This window comes from Lepidochelys kempii, chromosome 7, assembly GCF_965140285.1.
Source record: "Lepidochelys kempii isolate rLepKem1 chromosome 7, rLepKem1.hap1, whole genome shotgun sequence".
In the NCBI taxonomy this organism is placed as follows: domain Eukaryota; kingdom Metazoa; phylum Chordata; order Testudines; family Cheloniidae; genus Lepidochelys; species Lepidochelys kempii.
Genome location: NC_136386.1, coordinates 31066703 through 31084916, shown reverse-complemented (window position 1 = coordinate 31084916; position 18214 = coordinate 31066703). Strand labels below are relative to the sequence as shown.

General features: G+C 48.8%; 1 protein-coding gene across 2 annotated transcripts in view; it reads right to left on the bottom strand.

Annotated features, from left to right (window-relative positions):
* MACROD1 (mono-ADP ribosylhydrolase 1) overlaps positions 1–11526 on the bottom strand; it is a 184340-nt gene extending 172814 nt beyond the window's left edge. For both annotated transcript variants that reach the window (XM_073354840.2, XM_073354841.2), the window contains exons 1-3: positions 11055–11526; positions 5127–5228; positions 4608–4727 (exon numbers count right to left, since the gene is read on the bottom strand). In XM_073354840.2, the coding sequence (XP_073210941.1) occupies positions 4608–4727; positions 5127–5228; positions 11055–11325 (493 nt within the window). In that variant the 5' untranslated portion in view covers positions 11326–11526. The remainder of the gene's footprint in view (positions 1–4607; positions 4728–5126; positions 5229–11054) is intronic.
* Positions 11527–18214: the final 6688 nt, after the last annotated feature.

Sequence of the window (18214 nt, the reverse complement as noted above, 5' to 3'; positions counted from 1 at the left end):
ACTCATGGCTAATGATGATTATCAGGTCACATAGAATTTAATGGACAGGTATTATATTCCTGCTTGTGACTTTACATATGAATTAACCACATATGGGTTTCATGAGGCACAGAAGCAGGATTTATGAAGCACTGACAAAGCCTCTTGTTAGTTAAGACTTTTATTCTTCTAATAAACAGGTTGATTTATTGGGGCAGAACTTAATAAGCAGCACATTGGAAAGCTGAGACGTTGGCGCCCTCTGCTGCCCAGCGGATGGGGGGGGGAGAGAACATTTCAATGAAGAGTCAGCTGTGTCAATCTTAGACATGTTATTACTTGTTATGTCTAGCAGGGTAGGGTCAAGTGAGATCAGGGGCCCAGACAGAGACAGGTCTAAATACAAAGTCACACCAATATAACCAGAGATGTGACTGTACACCAAGTTAGCGACTCCAATGCAACGTTGCATGTGGATGCCCTTACATCCATTTAAACCTGGCTTATATCGATTTAACCTCAGATCAGTCAATTTACAGGCAAAAAATAAACCGATTAAGCCGTTTTAAGTAGATACAAATATCCACAGGGGTTGCACTGGCTTAACTAACTCCATTCCACCATGGATTTAAGTCACTGGTGCAAAGCCCGAAAGAGCCAAATCAGACAAAGGGAAGGAGGGGAAATCTGGGCTCTGTTCCCAGCTCTGCCACTGGCCTTGGGTAACCCCTTCCCCCTCACACTGTATCTATCTCCCCACCCACCCCTCGTCCAGTCAGAACGTGAGCTCTTTAGGGCAGGGACTGTCTCTCACTGTGTGTCATGCGGCTCTGCACAAACCGGGGCCCTAACTTTGGTCAGGGTCTCTGAAGCACCCAGCATGACGGGGTTTCAATTATTTCCTGCTGACCAAATTATCATCTTGCCTTCAGCGTTTTCTCCAAATCTGCTGTCGCAGTCTCCACTACTTCATTACCACCTCTGTGTTCCCGTTTCCAGCCAAGAGTCCGAGGCTGCATTTAAGAAATGGCTCTGCTAGTCCCTGAAGCACTCAGCCACAGCAATGTCTCATTCCTTGCAATCCTAGAGAGTGCTCCTGCTCCCCAAACACCTGCTCATTCACCCTCAGCCACTCTGAGCATGGCTTGGCCACTGCCCTTCCCATGCCTGCAGACTGGCCCCTTCTCACATCCATTCCTAACCCTCCTGCCATAGGCATATTCCTGGCTTGTCATGCTCATTGCATCACCGCCTCTTGGTGTGCCCCCCACAGCAACCCAGGTTCTGCTACAAATACAAGCCCCCTCCACTAGCACCAAAGTGAGTGGGAGGGAAATTTTCCCATCAAAACATAATTTCAACCAGAAATGTCTGTATGTCAAAAAAAAACCACACACACCTTTTTTTAAAGGGACAAAAATTAATTTGCGACCTCCTAACTGAATTGTGGGTCTGTACAGTACCCAGTACAACAGGGGCCTCATGATTTCAGGCAGAGCCTGTAGCTACCCAGTACGAAATAGCCCTCCAATGACTTTGAACCTTCAGGGCTTGCTAGAGCAACTGGAAATGGGGACACTTCTGTTCCCCGTCACATAACACAAGAGCCAGAGGATCGCCACTACAATGGGGGGTGGCCAATTCTAAACTGATCAAAGGAAATACTTTGTTCACTTGACGCATTATTAGCCAGCAGAACTCTCTTCCACTGGATGCTGTTGAAATCAAAAACTTAGCAAGATCCAAAGAGGGGCTGGGCATTTATATGTCTAACGAGAATGTCCAGAGCTAGAACAGTGGATTCATAGATTGTAAGACCAGAAAGGCCCACTGCAATTGTCTAGTCTGACCTCCAGTATAACACAGGCCCCATAGGACAGCCCTGAATTAATTCCTGGTTGAACCAGAGCAGATCTTTTAGTAAAACAGCCAATCTTGATTTGAAACACAGCCAGTAATGGAGAATCCACCACTCCCCGTGGGAAGTTGTTCCAGTGGTTAACAGCCCTCACTGATACAAATCTGTGCCTTATTTTCTAGTCAAAGTTTACCTCGCTTCATCTTCCAGCCATTGGATCTTATTGGACCTTTGTCTCCTAGATTGAGGAGACCTTTACCATCAAATTTCTCTTCCCCACATAGGTTCCTATAGATTGTAACCAAGTCACACCTTAACCTTCAGTAAGCTAAACAGACAGAGCTCCTGGAGTATCGCACTATAAGGCACTGTTTCCAATCCTTTAATCATTCTCGGGGCTCTTCTCTGAACCCGGTCCAATCTAGTAACATCACCTGGAATTGTGGACCCCAGAATCCGACAGTTTTTCAGTACTTGCCATATAAGTGCCAAAGGCAGAATAACAGAACCTCCCTCACAAAGATTTTGGATGAGAGCTAAACCCTCAGGATTCAGGGCTTAAGCTGATCTCTAGTGGGGGTTAGGATCAGGCATTCATGGAAAACAGGTTACCCCACATCTGCCCACCATGGGGCTCTCATGACTTCCTCTGAAGCATCTTGTACTGGCCACTGTCAGAGGTGGGATACAGGGATGGATGGACCAGTCTGGTAATTCCCATGGTGGAGACAGTTCTCAAAAAGCAGCCAGCTCTAAGCAGAGCCCTTTCCCCACAAGCACCCACCATGATGAACACACACAGGGAACATATGGCTAGAGTTTATCTCCCTGCAGCTTGAGAGCCGTGTGCTGACTGGGTTGACAGGTCCTTAGCTGGATGTCAGAGACAAATTGCACTGGAGTCATCTCTCACAGGGGACTCTGGGATGAATTGCTTACAGAATGAAGAGTCTGTGCTGAGGAAGGCTGGGGAAGGTTCCATTGTTCAGTTCTGGCACACACCGGATTGGGGACCACAGGGGAAGAAGGTGAATCAGAATCTGACACTGTCTCATCTTTCAGTGATGTCATTTGGATATAGCATCACACACACACGCACTCCCCAGCTGCACTCCCATTGGTCGCACAGAGTTCCTGGTCACAGAATGCTTCGCAGAAAAGGAATGGGATAAAGTGCCTTTCCCCTCTAGGGGCCACCAGCTCCAATCTGGCCCCCGATCAGAGGGAGGGCAAGTGGCTGGCTCAGGGGATAGGAAATGGGACACAGGGCCTTTCCCCTCAAGGGGGGCATTTGCTCCAGTTCAGCCCCAGGGCAAGAGAGTGGAAAGGAACAGAACACGGGGCCTCTCACCTCCAAGGCATCAGCTCCATGATCACACTTGCCAACTCAAGGGATGATGCATGAGTCTCGGCTTCCAATTTAAACAAAGAAAGATTCAAGCCAAAAAGCTGGAAAATGTGACCTTGAGTATAACCGCCGCAATGCTTGCCCGAGCCTGCAGAGACCCTGAGCCAAGCGCACTGACAAGGGGCAGCTGCCCCTAGGATAACACATGCAGCAACACCTGCCTGAGTCTGCAGAGAGCCTGAGCCAATCACTCAGCGAGGGGAGCTGCCCTGAGTAATTGACAACTATGCTCACCTGAGTCTGGCCGACAGCCTGGGCTGTAGGGAGTATGTCTCACTGGTTCATTTAACCCTGAAGACGCTGGACAGGAGAGCCTGCACCAAACCTGGCTCAGCTTTTGTACAACAGAGGGGTATTCAGTTGTATCAGAACAGTCACGGAATCCAGATAGCACCCAACCCACCCACCCCTCGAGTTGGGTTCAGCCCATTTCTCAATGGGTGGCAGGGTTGGGTTCTAGAGCTGCCCAAAGCTCAGGGAGGGCTAGTTGCACCAAGCCCCATTTCCAGCAACATTATGACCCCCACCCCAAGCCAAGTTCACAGAGGGACAGCAGCAAAAACAGGGCCAGTGCCACATGAAACCCACCTCCCCCAGTTCAGTCAGACACACCCCAGCTTCACTAATGGGGAAGGGGAGTTTTGCTCTGAACAAAGGTTTAAACACACCCTTCCCCCAGACAGACAGTAATGAGCCCCAACCACCTCACAGAGACCACTCACTAAGGAGCTAGGAGACACACAGCCCATGGACACACATTTATAGCAGCTACTGATGGAAACAGATCAAGCCACCCTGCACAGCCAACCAAAATCCTATACACGAACCATGATCTATGGGCAGGCAAATAACCAACCCTATAAAACATCTGGAAAAGGGCTAGACCCTACACACATAGCATTTCTTTAGGGGGATGATCGACAGACCCTATAGCACATCTAGGATGGGGTTAAGTCCTACACAACCAATGGGTTCTGAGGGACAACAGAATTGTGCAGAAGTGACACAGGCTACATGATCTCTCAGCAGACAGGAGCCCCACCCTCCAGAACAGACAGGCCAGAGCCAAATGGGACCCAGCCAGCAGCTCTTGGGGGCAGCCCAGCACCCTACCCCACAGAAACTCCCTCTCCCGGCTCAGAGCACAGCCTGATGGGCAGCTGGCGCTCCTGCCAGTCCCAGACATGGATGGGAGCACGTTTTCTCCCACCCAACCCTCTTTCGCCATATGTTCACCCTGGGGTTCAAGCCACCCTGTGACCCGAAGCATCCACCCCAACCAGCAACATGCAGAGAGGGGGAGCTGCTGGTGCGATATGAGCAGGGGGTCCAGTCAGCAGAGGGGATCTGTAACCCACTCACCAGCATTGACGATTGCATCCATCTCCAGTTTGGTAATGTCCCGTCGGACGAGCGAGATCTTCTCGTTCAGGTGATTGTCCTTGGGGAACTTGGTCTCCTCAGGCTGCTTCAGTCGGGCGCCTAGAGACAAGGGTCCAAGGTCAGCGGTCTCCACACCCTACAGGAAACAAGTCCAGCCATACCCTGCTTCACCCATCGTGCCACCAAAACCAGGATTCTGGGATAGAAAGGGCAGGGCTGTACCATGCCCCAAAGCATGATTGGCCTGGGATCGATCAGAAGCGAGAGGGAGAGCAGATCCCAGAATAGGGGAGCCCCCACCCCACAATTCACACTGGGTTTTAACATCCACATGGCTATGCTGGGAGACCACTGAAGTGCCCCTCAATCCCAACCCACAGTCCCCTGTTATCCCAACCCTGGGCTCCCCCACCACAGCTCTGTCAGTGCCCCTCAACCCCAACCCACAATAAAAATCTACTATGCAATAATAAAGAATTTTAAAACCCCCAGCCTCACTTTTAGCCATTTTTTTCCAGGTGTCGATGTCCTTCAGTGTGACAAAGTCCTTGGTGTAGTAATGCTCCCGTCTTTGCTTCTGATTCAGACCTTTCAGGTACGCTGCAGGGGAGGGACAAGGCCCACTGAAGTGTTACTAGGGTAATGAGAATCAGGTGCCCCTATAATCACCCCCAGCACTTCTGAAGCGCTTCTCATACATGCCCACCCCAAGGGAGCAAAACCATGAGTCAGACCGCTCCCCCCAACCAGGAGATTTTGTTTTAAATAGTGTATTGTGGTGTTTGAACTCCCACAGCCTATGTCCAGTGTGCGTGTGCAGGCGGGGACAATTAGTGCTGCTCACTCTCCCGCTTTATTGGGTGAGGTGACTTTGGCTCCTGCTGCAGGAGCTCTCTCCCCTCCCCCACCACTCATCTGCCCAACCCCTGGCCAGCGATCAGTTCTGGCCCCCCCACCACCTCCAAGTCAAAACTGTCCCCCCAGTCCACCCATCACTTCTGCCCCCTCAGCTTCATCCCTCACCCCCAGTCCCCCTTCATGCCACCTTATACCCCACCCCCCCAATCCCCCTCCCTCCATTTGTTCTGTCTCCAACCCAGCCCCACCTCTGCATCTCCCGGGCTCTTCACCCCACTCTCCCTGGCCTAGCTGGAGTGGGGTCTCCCTCCCCCTTCAGGCTGGGGGAGCAGTGCCAGGGGCTCATCCCCCTCACACACCCCATCCCCTTGCTCCCAAGGGAAGCCGTTAGCCACCCCCAGCTCACGGCTCCCCCTCCCCTGCAGCAAGCATGGCTTCCAGGTTGCTGAGAGCGCTTCCAACAGCCACTCCGATTGGCTGCTCACCCCAGGAGGCGGGCCCATGGGGCAGGCAGCCAGTCAGTCAGAGGGGGTTTCCCCAGACAATGCAGTCTGCCCTACCCCTAACCCAGCTGAAACCCTGTCACTGCGACAATGCTGCGAGACCTGTGCAGGGAAGGGGCCTTCCTTGAGGAGGCCCCACAGAGCAGGGTGGACCCAGGCACTGGTGTGATGCACTCTGAGCCTGGAGCACTCCGAGTGACACAGCCCTGCCTGCCTGGCTGGGGGAGCATCACACCACACCACACCCTGCCAACACCCACCTGCAGAACCTGAGGCCGGGATCCTTTGCGAACGACGGGTGCGCTGCACCAGGGAGGGGAAATCAGCCCCTGCAATAGGCGCCCTTGGGCCGGTCTAGAGTTACCACCTTTGAAATGCACAAAAACCAGCACGCCACCCCACACTCACAAGGCAAGTCCACAGCAACCACAATGCAACTCCGCAACCACCACCCCCTGCAATAGTCACTTATAGTATCGAGAGAGAGAACACAGATAGATCAGATTGGTAACATTTTCTTAAACTGCGGAAGTAGGAACACTGCAACATCTTTAGCTCGACACAGAAACTGTTAACAGTAGATATCCCTGTATATTGTGATAATAATGCAAATCTTCAGACCCACGTAAAAAAACCCCAGCAGATTACATTATTTTTCTGGCACCTGGCAAATCCATAAAAAAACCTGGCCAGGTTGGTCAAATATCAGCCAGATGGTAACCCTAGGTAGGTCCCCAGCTCACCTCCACTGAGCTCAGACCTAACTCTACCGCAAAGGTGTGGGCTCCAGCAGGAAGCCCAGGGGGCAGGCGGGGGAGGGAATCTCTGGCCTGTGCTATGCAGGAGGGTGGGCTGCCCAGCTAACAGTCTCTTCCAGCCCCAGGATCCATAACAGACAGCCCTCAACTCATACAAAGACATCTCTAGGCTGACAACACTTTGGCTGCAGCTTGTATGTTTTCTAAGCAATAATAAGTAAAGGTAATTTTTGAGGTTATGGTCACAACCATTCAGCGGAGCTGGGAAATGAACCCAGCAGTCCTACCAGCTGGCTCCCCTTGCTCCAGCCATTAGACCCCACTCCCCTCCCAGTGGTGTGGGTAAAACCCAGCAGTCCTAATTCGCAGCTCCCCCTGTTCTAACCCAATAGACACCCACTGCCTTCCAGAGCTCAAATCCCATTTTATCAAAAGGAATTTAAACCGGGTTCTCCTGCACTACCTCGTGGGTGAACACCAATGCAGCAGCCACCCTTGGAAAAGTACTGTACCTGCTGTCCAAAAGAGGCTGTGGCACTCATGTATATCAGGGCATTAGAATAGTCTCTGTATTATTCATCACTTCCTGTATAACACAGGCCAGAGAATTTCACCCAGCTCCCCCTCTATTGAGCCCAATGCCTTGTGTTTGACTAAAGCACCTGGCCCGCTGGATTTGGAGACATCAAGAGATGGAGAATCCACCACTCCCCTTGGGAATTGTTCCTGTGGTTAATCACCCATACTGTTAATTGAAAAGTGTCTGGCTTCAGCTTCCAGCCACAGGTTCTTGTTCAACCTTTCGCTGCTAGGCTAAAGAGCTCTCCAGTATCCAGTACTTTCCCCCTGCGAAGGCCTATAATCAGGTCACCTCTCCATCTTCTTTTTGAGCAACTGACCAGACTGAACTCCCCAGGTCTCTCACTCTGCGGCATCTTCTCCCACCCTCAAATCATTTTTGTGGATCTTTTCTGCACCCTCTCCAAATTTTCAATATTGGTTTTGAAATGTGGCCCCCGCAACTGGATGAACCAGTCCAGCCTGGGTCTCGCCAGGACTGTATTCAGAAGTAAACTCACCTCTCTGCTCCAACTCACTACTTCCCTCTTCATACATGTCAGGATCGCACCGCCCTTTTTATCCCAGCATGACACTGGGAGCTCATCCTTAGTTGTTTGCCACTATGCCCCTCAAATCCTTTTCAGAGTCACCACTTTCCAGGATACAGTCCCCCGCTTCTGTAGGGACGGCCCGCAAGCCTCGTTCCCAGATACATGATCTGACGTTTGGCTGCACTAAACCACACTTTGCTGGAATGGACCCATCTTACCAAGCAATGTGGATTGCTGTGCAGGACTGTCCTCACCATCCCACTCCAAAAATCTTTGAGTCATCCATCAATTTTAGCAGCAGTGATTTTATATTTACTTCCAGGGCATTGATGTAAATGTGGACTAGCATCAGGCCTAGTACTAATCCCTACAAAACTTCACTAGGCATGCCCTGTAAGGCAGATGCCATCCCACACGCCTCCTTTTGGCCAGGTACAGCACACAGACACACCCTGCCTTAATTTCCCCAACTGGGTCATTAGGAAGCTTGGCAAGGCTTTTGAAGGTCTCATTTAACAACAGAAACTTCTACAGAAACACAAGACCGTCACCCAGGCTTCTTAGTAGGGAGGCAGATTCCATCTATGTTTATCATCCTGGGCCCTTTAGCCAAGAGGCACTCAGCCACCATTCCTTCCCTGGAGCCAGAGCCCTCCATCCGACTGCTGCTCTTCTCCAGGCAGCACAGATCCTAGTAGACTGGGCCTCCTGCAGCTATCTAGGCTCCTCCTTAAGTTCCTTTCCCTGGGAGTTGTCCTCCTCTGTACCACTAGAACGCCTGTCCTTGGGAGCCTCCTCTTCCTAACAGCACCCTCCTCCAACTGAGCTCTGTGGCCCTTAATCTGGTCCAGGTGCCCATTAGCCAATTCACTGCCAAGCAGCCACCTAGGCAGTTTGGCACAATGGGCTCATTCCCCTTAAAGAAGCCCATCACGGGAGAGAGGGCCCTGCCCCAGGCTCCCCTTAAAGGGCCATCCACCCTGAGACACATCTCCATTCAATGGGGATTCACCATTAACAATTACTTTTTGAGATGTCAGTTAACTAGTTCTTAATCCAGGTAACAGGTGCTCCACTGATATTATATAGTGCTTATTATTGTTGTGCAGCATGAAGTCAAATGCCTTACATAAGTCTAAGTGTATTGCATCTACGCAGTTACCTTTATCAACCAACCTTGCAATCTCCTCAGAGAGAGAAATCAGGTTTGTTTGACAAGACCTATTTCCTATCAAACTGATATTAATTATAGGCCCATCCTTTCATTCTATATCAACTGACTCCCATATTAGTTTTTCCATTATTTTGCCTGGGACTGATGTCAGGCTAACCAGCCTACAGTTACCCGAGTCATCCCACTCACCCTTTTTGAAGGCTGGTATAACATTAGCACTCTTCCAGTCTTCTGAAATGTCCCCAGTATTCCAAGATTTATTAAAAATTACCATCAAACAAGCCAGAGATCTCCTCAGACAGCTCTTTTAGGACTCTCAGGTGCAAGTTATCTGGACTGGCTGATTTAAAAATATTTATCCCTCATAGATGTGTTTTAACTTCCTCCTTAGTTAATAATGGACTGAAAAGTACTTCTCACATGAGGATGGTTACAAGTACATCATCCTACGTCTTTCCAAATACAGAACAGAAATATTTATTGAGCACTTCTGTCTTTTCTGCACCATTAATAGTAGTTTTACCATCTCCAGCTCGTAACTGGCCTGTACCATTGCTAGAATTTCCTTTGTTCTTAAGATATTTAAACTGCTTATTTTCCTTGGCCCTGCTTGAAATGCATTTTTCCCTGGTGCCTTCAGCTCCCCTTATCAGTTTTCTACATTTCCTACCCTCTAATTTAGATCAATTGCTATTACCCCCTTTTTCCATTTGTTTTATATTACTTTCTTTTTAATTTCTAACTGCTGCCTTCACTTTGCCACTGAGCCAGGCTGGGCTTTTAGCCAAAATTGTCATCTCTCTTGATTGTGGAATTGTGGCTTTTTGGCTATCTAATAAACTCTTCTTAAAGAGCTCCCAATTTTTCTGTCTTGGACCATTAGGTTTGGCCTAGGACAGCTGTACCAAGGGCCTAAGAAATCCTGTGCCACCGGCCTTGAAGAAGATAATCCCCTAAATAGGGACTGAAAAGACTCTTGATCCTAGAGCATTGGGGCTTGGGTGAGACTATATGGATGCTGAATCTCAGTATAAACTGAAAGGGGCCACGGAAGAAGGCTGCGGTGTTGGGTTTTTACGGTAATAAGCCAGCCCCAGACAGGGTCCAATGACGAAATGGAGAGGCACCAGTCAATATGAGCCCCTGGTATACCATCTTTCACTGGGGTAGATACTGTCTCTTACTCTGGGTTTGTATGGTGCTTGGCACAATGGGGTCCTGTTTTTGGCTGGTACCAGGCACTTACCATGATGAAGAGGATTAATAACCCAGGGGGACTGTGCCAGCTGCACAACATGGATGCTTTTGCACTTTCTGCCACTGACTGCTAGAAAACAGATGGGCCAATACGTTCTCCGTGCCCAGGCAGCTCTCATGGTGGGGTCAGAGCTGGCATGTGGCACTGCAGTGCCACTAGCAGTCAGTGCAGAGTGTTCTGGTCCCATGGTTTGGTTCTGGCAGGCCAGCCCCATAGAGAACATCCGCACAGCTCCAACGCAGTAGCACGGCTCTCCCTGCAGCACCGGGGATGGGAAGTGCTGCTTCCCTCCAAGCAATTTGGGAATAGTGCAGCTGCCAGGTGAGTTCTGGGATATGGCGCAAGGGATGCTGGGAGTACTGACACACACATGCATTCCCACAATCCCAGAAGGGGATCCCACAAATCACCCACAATGCATTGAGGCATTATGGGATTCCTACCTATGCTGCATGGCAGGATGCAGAGATGAGTGATGTTGGAAGAGCTGTATCAGTTTTTAAGTAACCAGTGCACTGTGGCAACAAGCCTCCAGCTGTTCCATGCCTGGGGGTGGACTTCTGTGTTGGTATACAGATTCCCTGCACAGCTGCATGGTGCCCAGGGAAGGGACAAATGCCCTTAGGGGTGGAAATTAGGCAGGGTAAGTGGCCCTAGGTGGAGGCACGTTGCAAAGGGCTGTATGATGCCCAGCTAAAGGGAGGCATGGGCAAAAGGAAGGGGTAACTGGGCATAGCGCGCACACACATCCCCTCACACTTACTTTTTGCCTCTTTCCAGTCAGTGGACGTGGTCAGATCCACCTTAGCCGCCATGCCTAGTGGGGGAGCAGCTGCCCAGCTTCGGAAGGCTCTTGACACCAACTGGACCGTGCCACGGGGAAGGCTGCTAGTGCTTGGTTCCCTGCTGCTCCACGTGCCCCTCCTGACACTACCCAGCACCCAGGGGTTCCAGCCTTTGCCCCAGCCCCCTAGAAGCTGCCCTAAAGCCCCAGACAGTCTCCTGCCTGGCAGGGTCATGAGAACCCCTGGCATGGTAGCACAGAAGGGAATGCAACACTGGGGCTCCCAGCCCAGCCTCCCTGGTTGGTCCCTGAGCAGTCGAGAGAAATTCTTCTCCCTTATTTACTGCACCTGGTATTTGGCTTGCAAAGGGGGGCGGGAGAAAGGACAAAACTGCTGCTGCGCTGATACTGAAACTCACCAAGGGCTTTGCACTTCCAAGACCCGCCCAACTGTGTGCAAGGAATCCTGGGAAATGTAGTCCTGCCCCCGTCCAGGCTCTTGCAGTTTTCCTCTTCCTTGCCAATAAAGGATCCTGACGCAGCAAACTCAGGGAGATGAGCAGAGCTTGTCAGTCTCTTGAGATGGAGATGGCATCTCAGGCGCAATGGGATCCAGAGCCTGAGTTCAGCAACAGGGCCTACAATGGCCGTGTTCTTCCCTGCTGTTAGCTGATTTTACTATTACTGTGCCCCTGCTCCACCTTGCGTTATTGTAGCACAGCCAGCCCCACCCGTTGTGCTGGTGCTGTACAGACCCCAACTGCGACTTAGGCCCTGCCATGCTAGGTGCCACCAATGCACAATGATAGTCAATCCCTTCCCTGAACAGCTGACAGTCCAATTAGACAAAAGGTGAGAGGGGAAATAGAGGCACACAGAGAAAGGTCTGCAGCAGACCTTGGACTAGAATCCAGGAGTCCTGAGCTGCAGCCCTACCCACTGGACCACGCTGCCCCTCAATAATTACATTCATTGTAGTATTGTATTCTGGACTCGTGGCTTCTATTCCCAGCTCTGGGAGGGGAGTGTGGTCTAGTAAGTTAGAGCAGGGCAGAGCTGGGAGTCAGGCCTCCTGGGTTATACTCCTGGCTCCAGGGGAGAAATGGTATCTAGTGCTTAGAGCAGGGCTGGGCTGGGAATCAGGCCTCCTGGGTTCTATTCCTAGCCCTGGAAAGGAAGTGAGCTCTAGTGAGTTAGAACAACGAGGGCAGCCTGGGAACCAGGACTCCTGGGTTTTATCCCTAGCTCTGCCATTGACTAGCTGTTTGACTTCTGGCGAGCCTCTTCCCTCCTGTACACCTCAGCTCCTTATACATAAAATGGGGATAACATTATTTATCACCCCAGATCACACAGTGGATTAATTCACCCATGTCAGTAAAGCGCTAAGCATAAACACAGAACAGAATTCGTCCACATTGGCCCCTCGGACTCTTGGGACCAGGCTTAACTTTGAAACCTGGGAGACTGAAAACTTTGGAGCCAATTTTGCAAACTACAGTTCCCAGAATCCCAGGCAAAACAAGCTGTAATTTAACTTCAGTGACTCCTGCTCTCAGCCTGCCTCTAAGCTGCTTGTGGGCAGGAACCAGGAAACAGCTAGCTACTTTAAAAAGCAATCATTTGCAAAGGGAATAAGGAGTCCTTGTGGTACCTTAGAGACTAACAAATTTATTAATAAACAAATACGTTTGTTAGTCTCTAAAGTGCCACAAGGACTCCTCCTTGTTTTTGTTGATACAGACTAACACGGCTACCACTCTGAAACAATTTGCAAAGGGGACTCACACACCTGGGACATTTAAACAGCACAGTAGGCTAGCTTCATCACTATAAATAGATCCTTGTCTCCTGAGTTTCCAGGGTGCCTTAGCAACCCTACTAAATTTAGCAGTGGTAGTCACACCAGAAGACAGATAGATACTGCTTGCTGGGAGATGTAGCCTTTTGCTAGTCTCTGGAGCAGTTGCTTCAGATCTATGCTATCCAAAGAGCAGGGCACCCTCTTTTATGTCCCGAAATCCTGATTTAGGAAGATCTGCAGATCGTAGAACAAGCCTTCAAGATTCAGCTCTGCATTTATCACCACATACCGTTGCTTGGTCCTTTTTTTTTTTTTTTTTTTTTTGAAGGATTACAAAGCACTTCACAGTGATCAATAGTTTTGCAACTTCCTGGGGATAAATCAGTGTTATTCCCCACCTTGGGGAAAATGAGGCACAGAGCAGCAAAATGACTTGTCCAAGGTCACTAGCAGAGCAAGGGGCAGAACCCAGGAGTCCTGATTCCCAATTGCCTCCCTCTGAACACTAGACCCCACTGCTCTTCCAGAGTTGGGGACAGACAGAGCTGGCCTTACCATGAGGCGAACTGAGGCGACCGCCTCAGGTGCCAGACTGTGGGGGGCGCCACTAGGACCCAGAGAGTAGAAAATTGTGTCTGCTGCTGGGGCATATGTATTCTCTCTGCTCTGGATGCACAGAGATGGTGGAGTGCTGTGCTGGAGGAAGGAGGGAACAAGAGACATAACTGGCAGGCAGGCAAAAAGGTGAGAAGGAATAACAGAAAGCAGCAGGAACTGCAGGGAGAGGGTGGGGGAGGAGCCTCTTATGTACCTCTCTAGCACCCCCAGCAGCCTGGCCTGATTAACACCAGCTTCCCAGGGAGCTTCCTGTTTCCTGCTGCTTCCCTGAACCCACTGGAGGAGAACAGGCAGTCAACTGAAGTAGTAGGAGCCAGTTAGGCCCTTAAGATGCTGATATCTTCCCTCACTCAGGCCCCGCTACCAGCCTGCTTATTTGTCCGCTTCAACTGAGTGTTGAGAGTCACTATAGTTGGCACAGAACAGCAGTCATGAGTGAAAGAAGAAAACGGCCCTCTGGGGCAGCATGCAGAAAAAGAAAGCAAGCAAAGGAAGCTTTTCTGTCTAAGCAGGAAGGAGCTAACCCTAAGATACATAGACACAAATGTTCATGGTGAGCCTTCTGGCCCCAGTGAGGATGTGAGTGGTGAGGAGATGCCTGATCTTCCAGTTAGTCAGAGTGCAGGTGATCAGGCAGCTACTGCAGCATCCGTATCTCCATCTCAAATGGATGTAACCATGCACATTCCTGAAGAAAAGTGTAGATCAGAGAAGAGTGTGGTGGAGGCGCAAGAAACAGCTGCTGCTGAGTTCAGTTCCTTAAGTCTAGATGATCCAGGACTGTGGACCCACTTGAACAGTAGCCTGAGGGACTTCCTTGTACTGCTTGGGCCACAGCAAGTGAAAAACTTCATGTTCCTCAAAGACAATAAAAATAGAAGTTTCCAACCAACGCATTACTGGTGTAAAATCCCCAATGGTGACAAAGTGGAGAGGCCATGGCTTATGTACTCAAAAACCCAGAATGCTGCATACTCTTTTTGTTGCAAACTCTTCCAGTCTAATGTTCCAGCCACATTGGGTTCTACAGGAACAAAGGACTGGAAAAATCTGGTTAGAAATCTGGCATGCCTTGAGAAGGCAGCAAATCACCAGAGAGCATTCCATAGGTGGAAAGAGCTTGAGATGAGACTAAGGTTAAAGGCCACCATAGATGATCAGCATCAAGAGAAGATTGCATCGGAGTCTCTTTACTGGCAAAATTGTTCTGAAAAGGTTAATTGCCATTGTGAGAATGCTTGCTACCCCAAACCTAGCACTGCGTGGCACTTCAGATCAGCTGTATCTGCCAAACAATGGAAACTTCCTTAAAATTGTGGAGCTGATGGCTGAGTTTGATGCTGTACTCCAGGAGCATCTAAGAAGAGTCACCACCGAAGAAATGTACACACACCGCTACCTTGGAAAAACAATTCAAAATGAGATCATACAGTTACTGGCAACAAAAGTCAAACACAAGATTGTGGCAGATCTGAAGTCAGCAAGATATTACTCTGTTATTCTGGACTGCACACCTGACGTCAGCCATACGGAACAAATGACTTTAATGTTGTGTTTTGTAACAACAACGGAACCTCGTGAAAAAGTCCCTGCAGTGGTGTCTGTCAGAGAGCATTTTCTAGAATTTATTGACATTGATGATACTACAGGAGCTGGTATGACAAATGTGCTTCTTAAAAAGCTGGAAGATACAGGAATTGCGATAGCTGACATGAGAGGTCAGGGCTACGATAATGGTGCCAACATGAGAGGAAAGAACAGAGGAGTGCAGACAGGGATCCGAGAGTTAAACCCTCGAGCTTTTTTTGTCCCATGCAGTTCTCATTCATTGAACTTGGTGGTCAGTGATGCAGCATCAGCTTCTAGTGAGGTTGCTGAATTTTTTAATGTAATTCAAAGCATCTATGTATTTTTCTCTGCATCAACTCATCGATGACAAATTTTGAAGCAACATCTGGGAACATCCTCTCTGACACTGAAACCACTGAGTGCCACACAATGGGAAAGTCGAGTGGAGGCAATAAAGCTTATCAAACACCAAATTGGGAAGACAGATGATGCCATAGTTGCCATTATGGAGGATAATGCTATGACAGGAACTGTTCATGGGAGAACAGTGGCAGAGGGAAATGGAATCACCAGAAACATACATAACTTCAAATTTCTGTGTGGCTTAGTGTTGTGGTATGACTTACTGTTTGAAATAAATGTTGTATGCAAGAGACTCCAAGGTGTTGACCTTGATATATCTGGAGCAATGGAGCAACTGGACAAAGCAAAGTCATACCTACAGTCTTACCAGTCCGATGAGGGATTTCAAAATGTTCTGAAGAGTGCACAGAAGTTGGCAGAGGAACTTCACACTGAAGCTATTTTCCCACCCATTCAAGAATACAAGAGTCACTGAAGAAGACGACATTTTGATTATGAGGCATGGAATAATCCCATAAGAGACCCCAAACAACAATTCAAAGTTGAATTCTTTAACCAGGTGCTAGATTGTACAATACTGTCAGTTGAAGAATGTTTTATGCTGATCAAGGAACACAGCAGTATATTTGGGATGTTGTATGATATTCCAAAGCTCCTCACTATACCCGAAGAAGACCTACACCAGCAATGCAAGGCACTAGAGACAGTGTAGACACATGATGACATGCGCGATATTGATGCGAGTGATTTAGGTGATGAACTGAAAGCCCTTTCAAGATACATTTCAGCAGGATCAACTCCAAAGGATGTTCTGGAATATATGTGCACAAATAAGATGGCCACCCTCTTTCCAAATGCTTTTGTTGCTCTGCGCATACTTCCAACACTTCCTGTAACGGTTGCCAGTGGAGAACGCAGCTTCTCCAAGCTGAAGTTAATAAAAACACATCTACGCTCCACAATGACACAGGAGAGGCTGCTCGGCCTTGCAACTATCTCAATAGAGCATGAGCTGGCCCAGACTGTGGACCTTCAGCAGGAAGCAGTTCAAATCTTTGCAACCAAGAAGGCACGGAAAGCACCACTTTGATTATTCAAACAGATAACAATGCCAGTGTTTACTATGCAGACAAGAAAAATTACATTTGCTGTTCAGGTGTTTGAAAATTAAGTGTTACTTAAAATTTTTGATTAAGGCATTTTAAGTTGTTAGTTCTCCTTTATTGGGGTAGGTAGCAGAGCAGTACCATGAGAGGAGTAGAACAGGAAGAAGGCAGAATTGAGACCTTTCAAAGTTTTGGCCCAAGCGAGGGGGTATGGGGGAGTCATTTGAGCTCCCCGCCTCAGGTGCCAAAATGTTGTGGGCCGGCCGTGGGGACAGAACCCAGAGGTCCTAACTACCAGCCTCTCTGCTTTAACTACTACACACCACTCCTTTTCTAGAGCTAAGGTCAGAATCCAGGAGTCCTGATTCCCAGACCCTCCCTGCTCTAACCATGAGACCCCCTCTCCTCTCAGAGCTGGGAATAGAACCCAAGAGTCCTGACTCTGTCCCCCTCACTCTCTTTGTTATAATGCAACAAAAGCACAGCAGATTTCCTGTTCCTCCCCCACATCAGTCCCTACAAATGTTTTACCGAAAGCTGTCCAGCAGCTTGCACTGCAGCTTCTAGAAGAGCTTCCCACCATGAAAATCCTCTGTGAAAACAAAGCTGAGATTTGTGTCCAGTGAGAGAGGAAAACACCTCGGCAGTTTTATAACATCAGGTAAATTCCTAGGAGTTACACTGAGTTAGTGAAATTGCTGCAGGGGTGAATCCATGCAAAGGTACACGTATGTACGGAACGTGCCCCAAGGCATGTGCACCGTGTACAAAAATCATGCCCTGGGAAATACACAAGTATACAGAAATTATGCAACCCATGCTCTTTGCTGTATACTGCACTTAAAAAAATTATAGCATACACACCACAGTGCCTAATTTTAGCATATACCCATTTTGCATAACATTGCATGCCATGTGTCACAGTTTCAGGGTAACTGCACCTATATTCTTCATCTGTGTGGCCCCTCCAGGTGTGCCCAGTCAGGGCTCAGGGCTCCAACCAACACCTGTCTTTGGGCAGGGACCTTTATCCCACTCCCAGCTGAGCTAGAGTTTTAAGTTTGTACCTGCACAGCCCCCTGCTATAAACTATAACATCCCCAGGCAGCCATTCTGCCTGAAGGCTAGTGCCTGGGCTGTTTTCTCTCTGAGGACAATTAATGTTTTTAACAGTGTGACCACACAGATCTTTCTCAGCAGAGTACATTTTAAGGACCAAAAGAAAAAAGCATAGAGAAAATACAACAAACAACAAAAGTGCCTACATGTTTACTAAACATAACAGAAATTACCTATCAGTCTTATGGCATCTTAGTCAAAGCCTTTTCAACAAAGATTGAGACCCCCGAAGTCTCTCTAAACTTAGCCTTTAGATACCCAAAGTCTCTGTTTTCTAGTCTCTGGAAAACCCAGCCTGAACCTAATATGGAAAACACCCAAGGATTGTTATTTTTCTGGAGCTGGTTACAATTTCTGGGGCTGTTTTTTTGTTTCTGGAGCAGCCGTGGTACCCCACAGAGTTGCATACAATCCCTGGCCCCGATACACTAAACATTCATAAATTTAATACAATATAGTCTTCAGAAACACTGCCTGTGGTTGCAATAGCTGTCACACCATGATGTACAAATTTTGTACTGTGTGCGTACCATGGGATACTCTCTTAAACCTGGGATGCA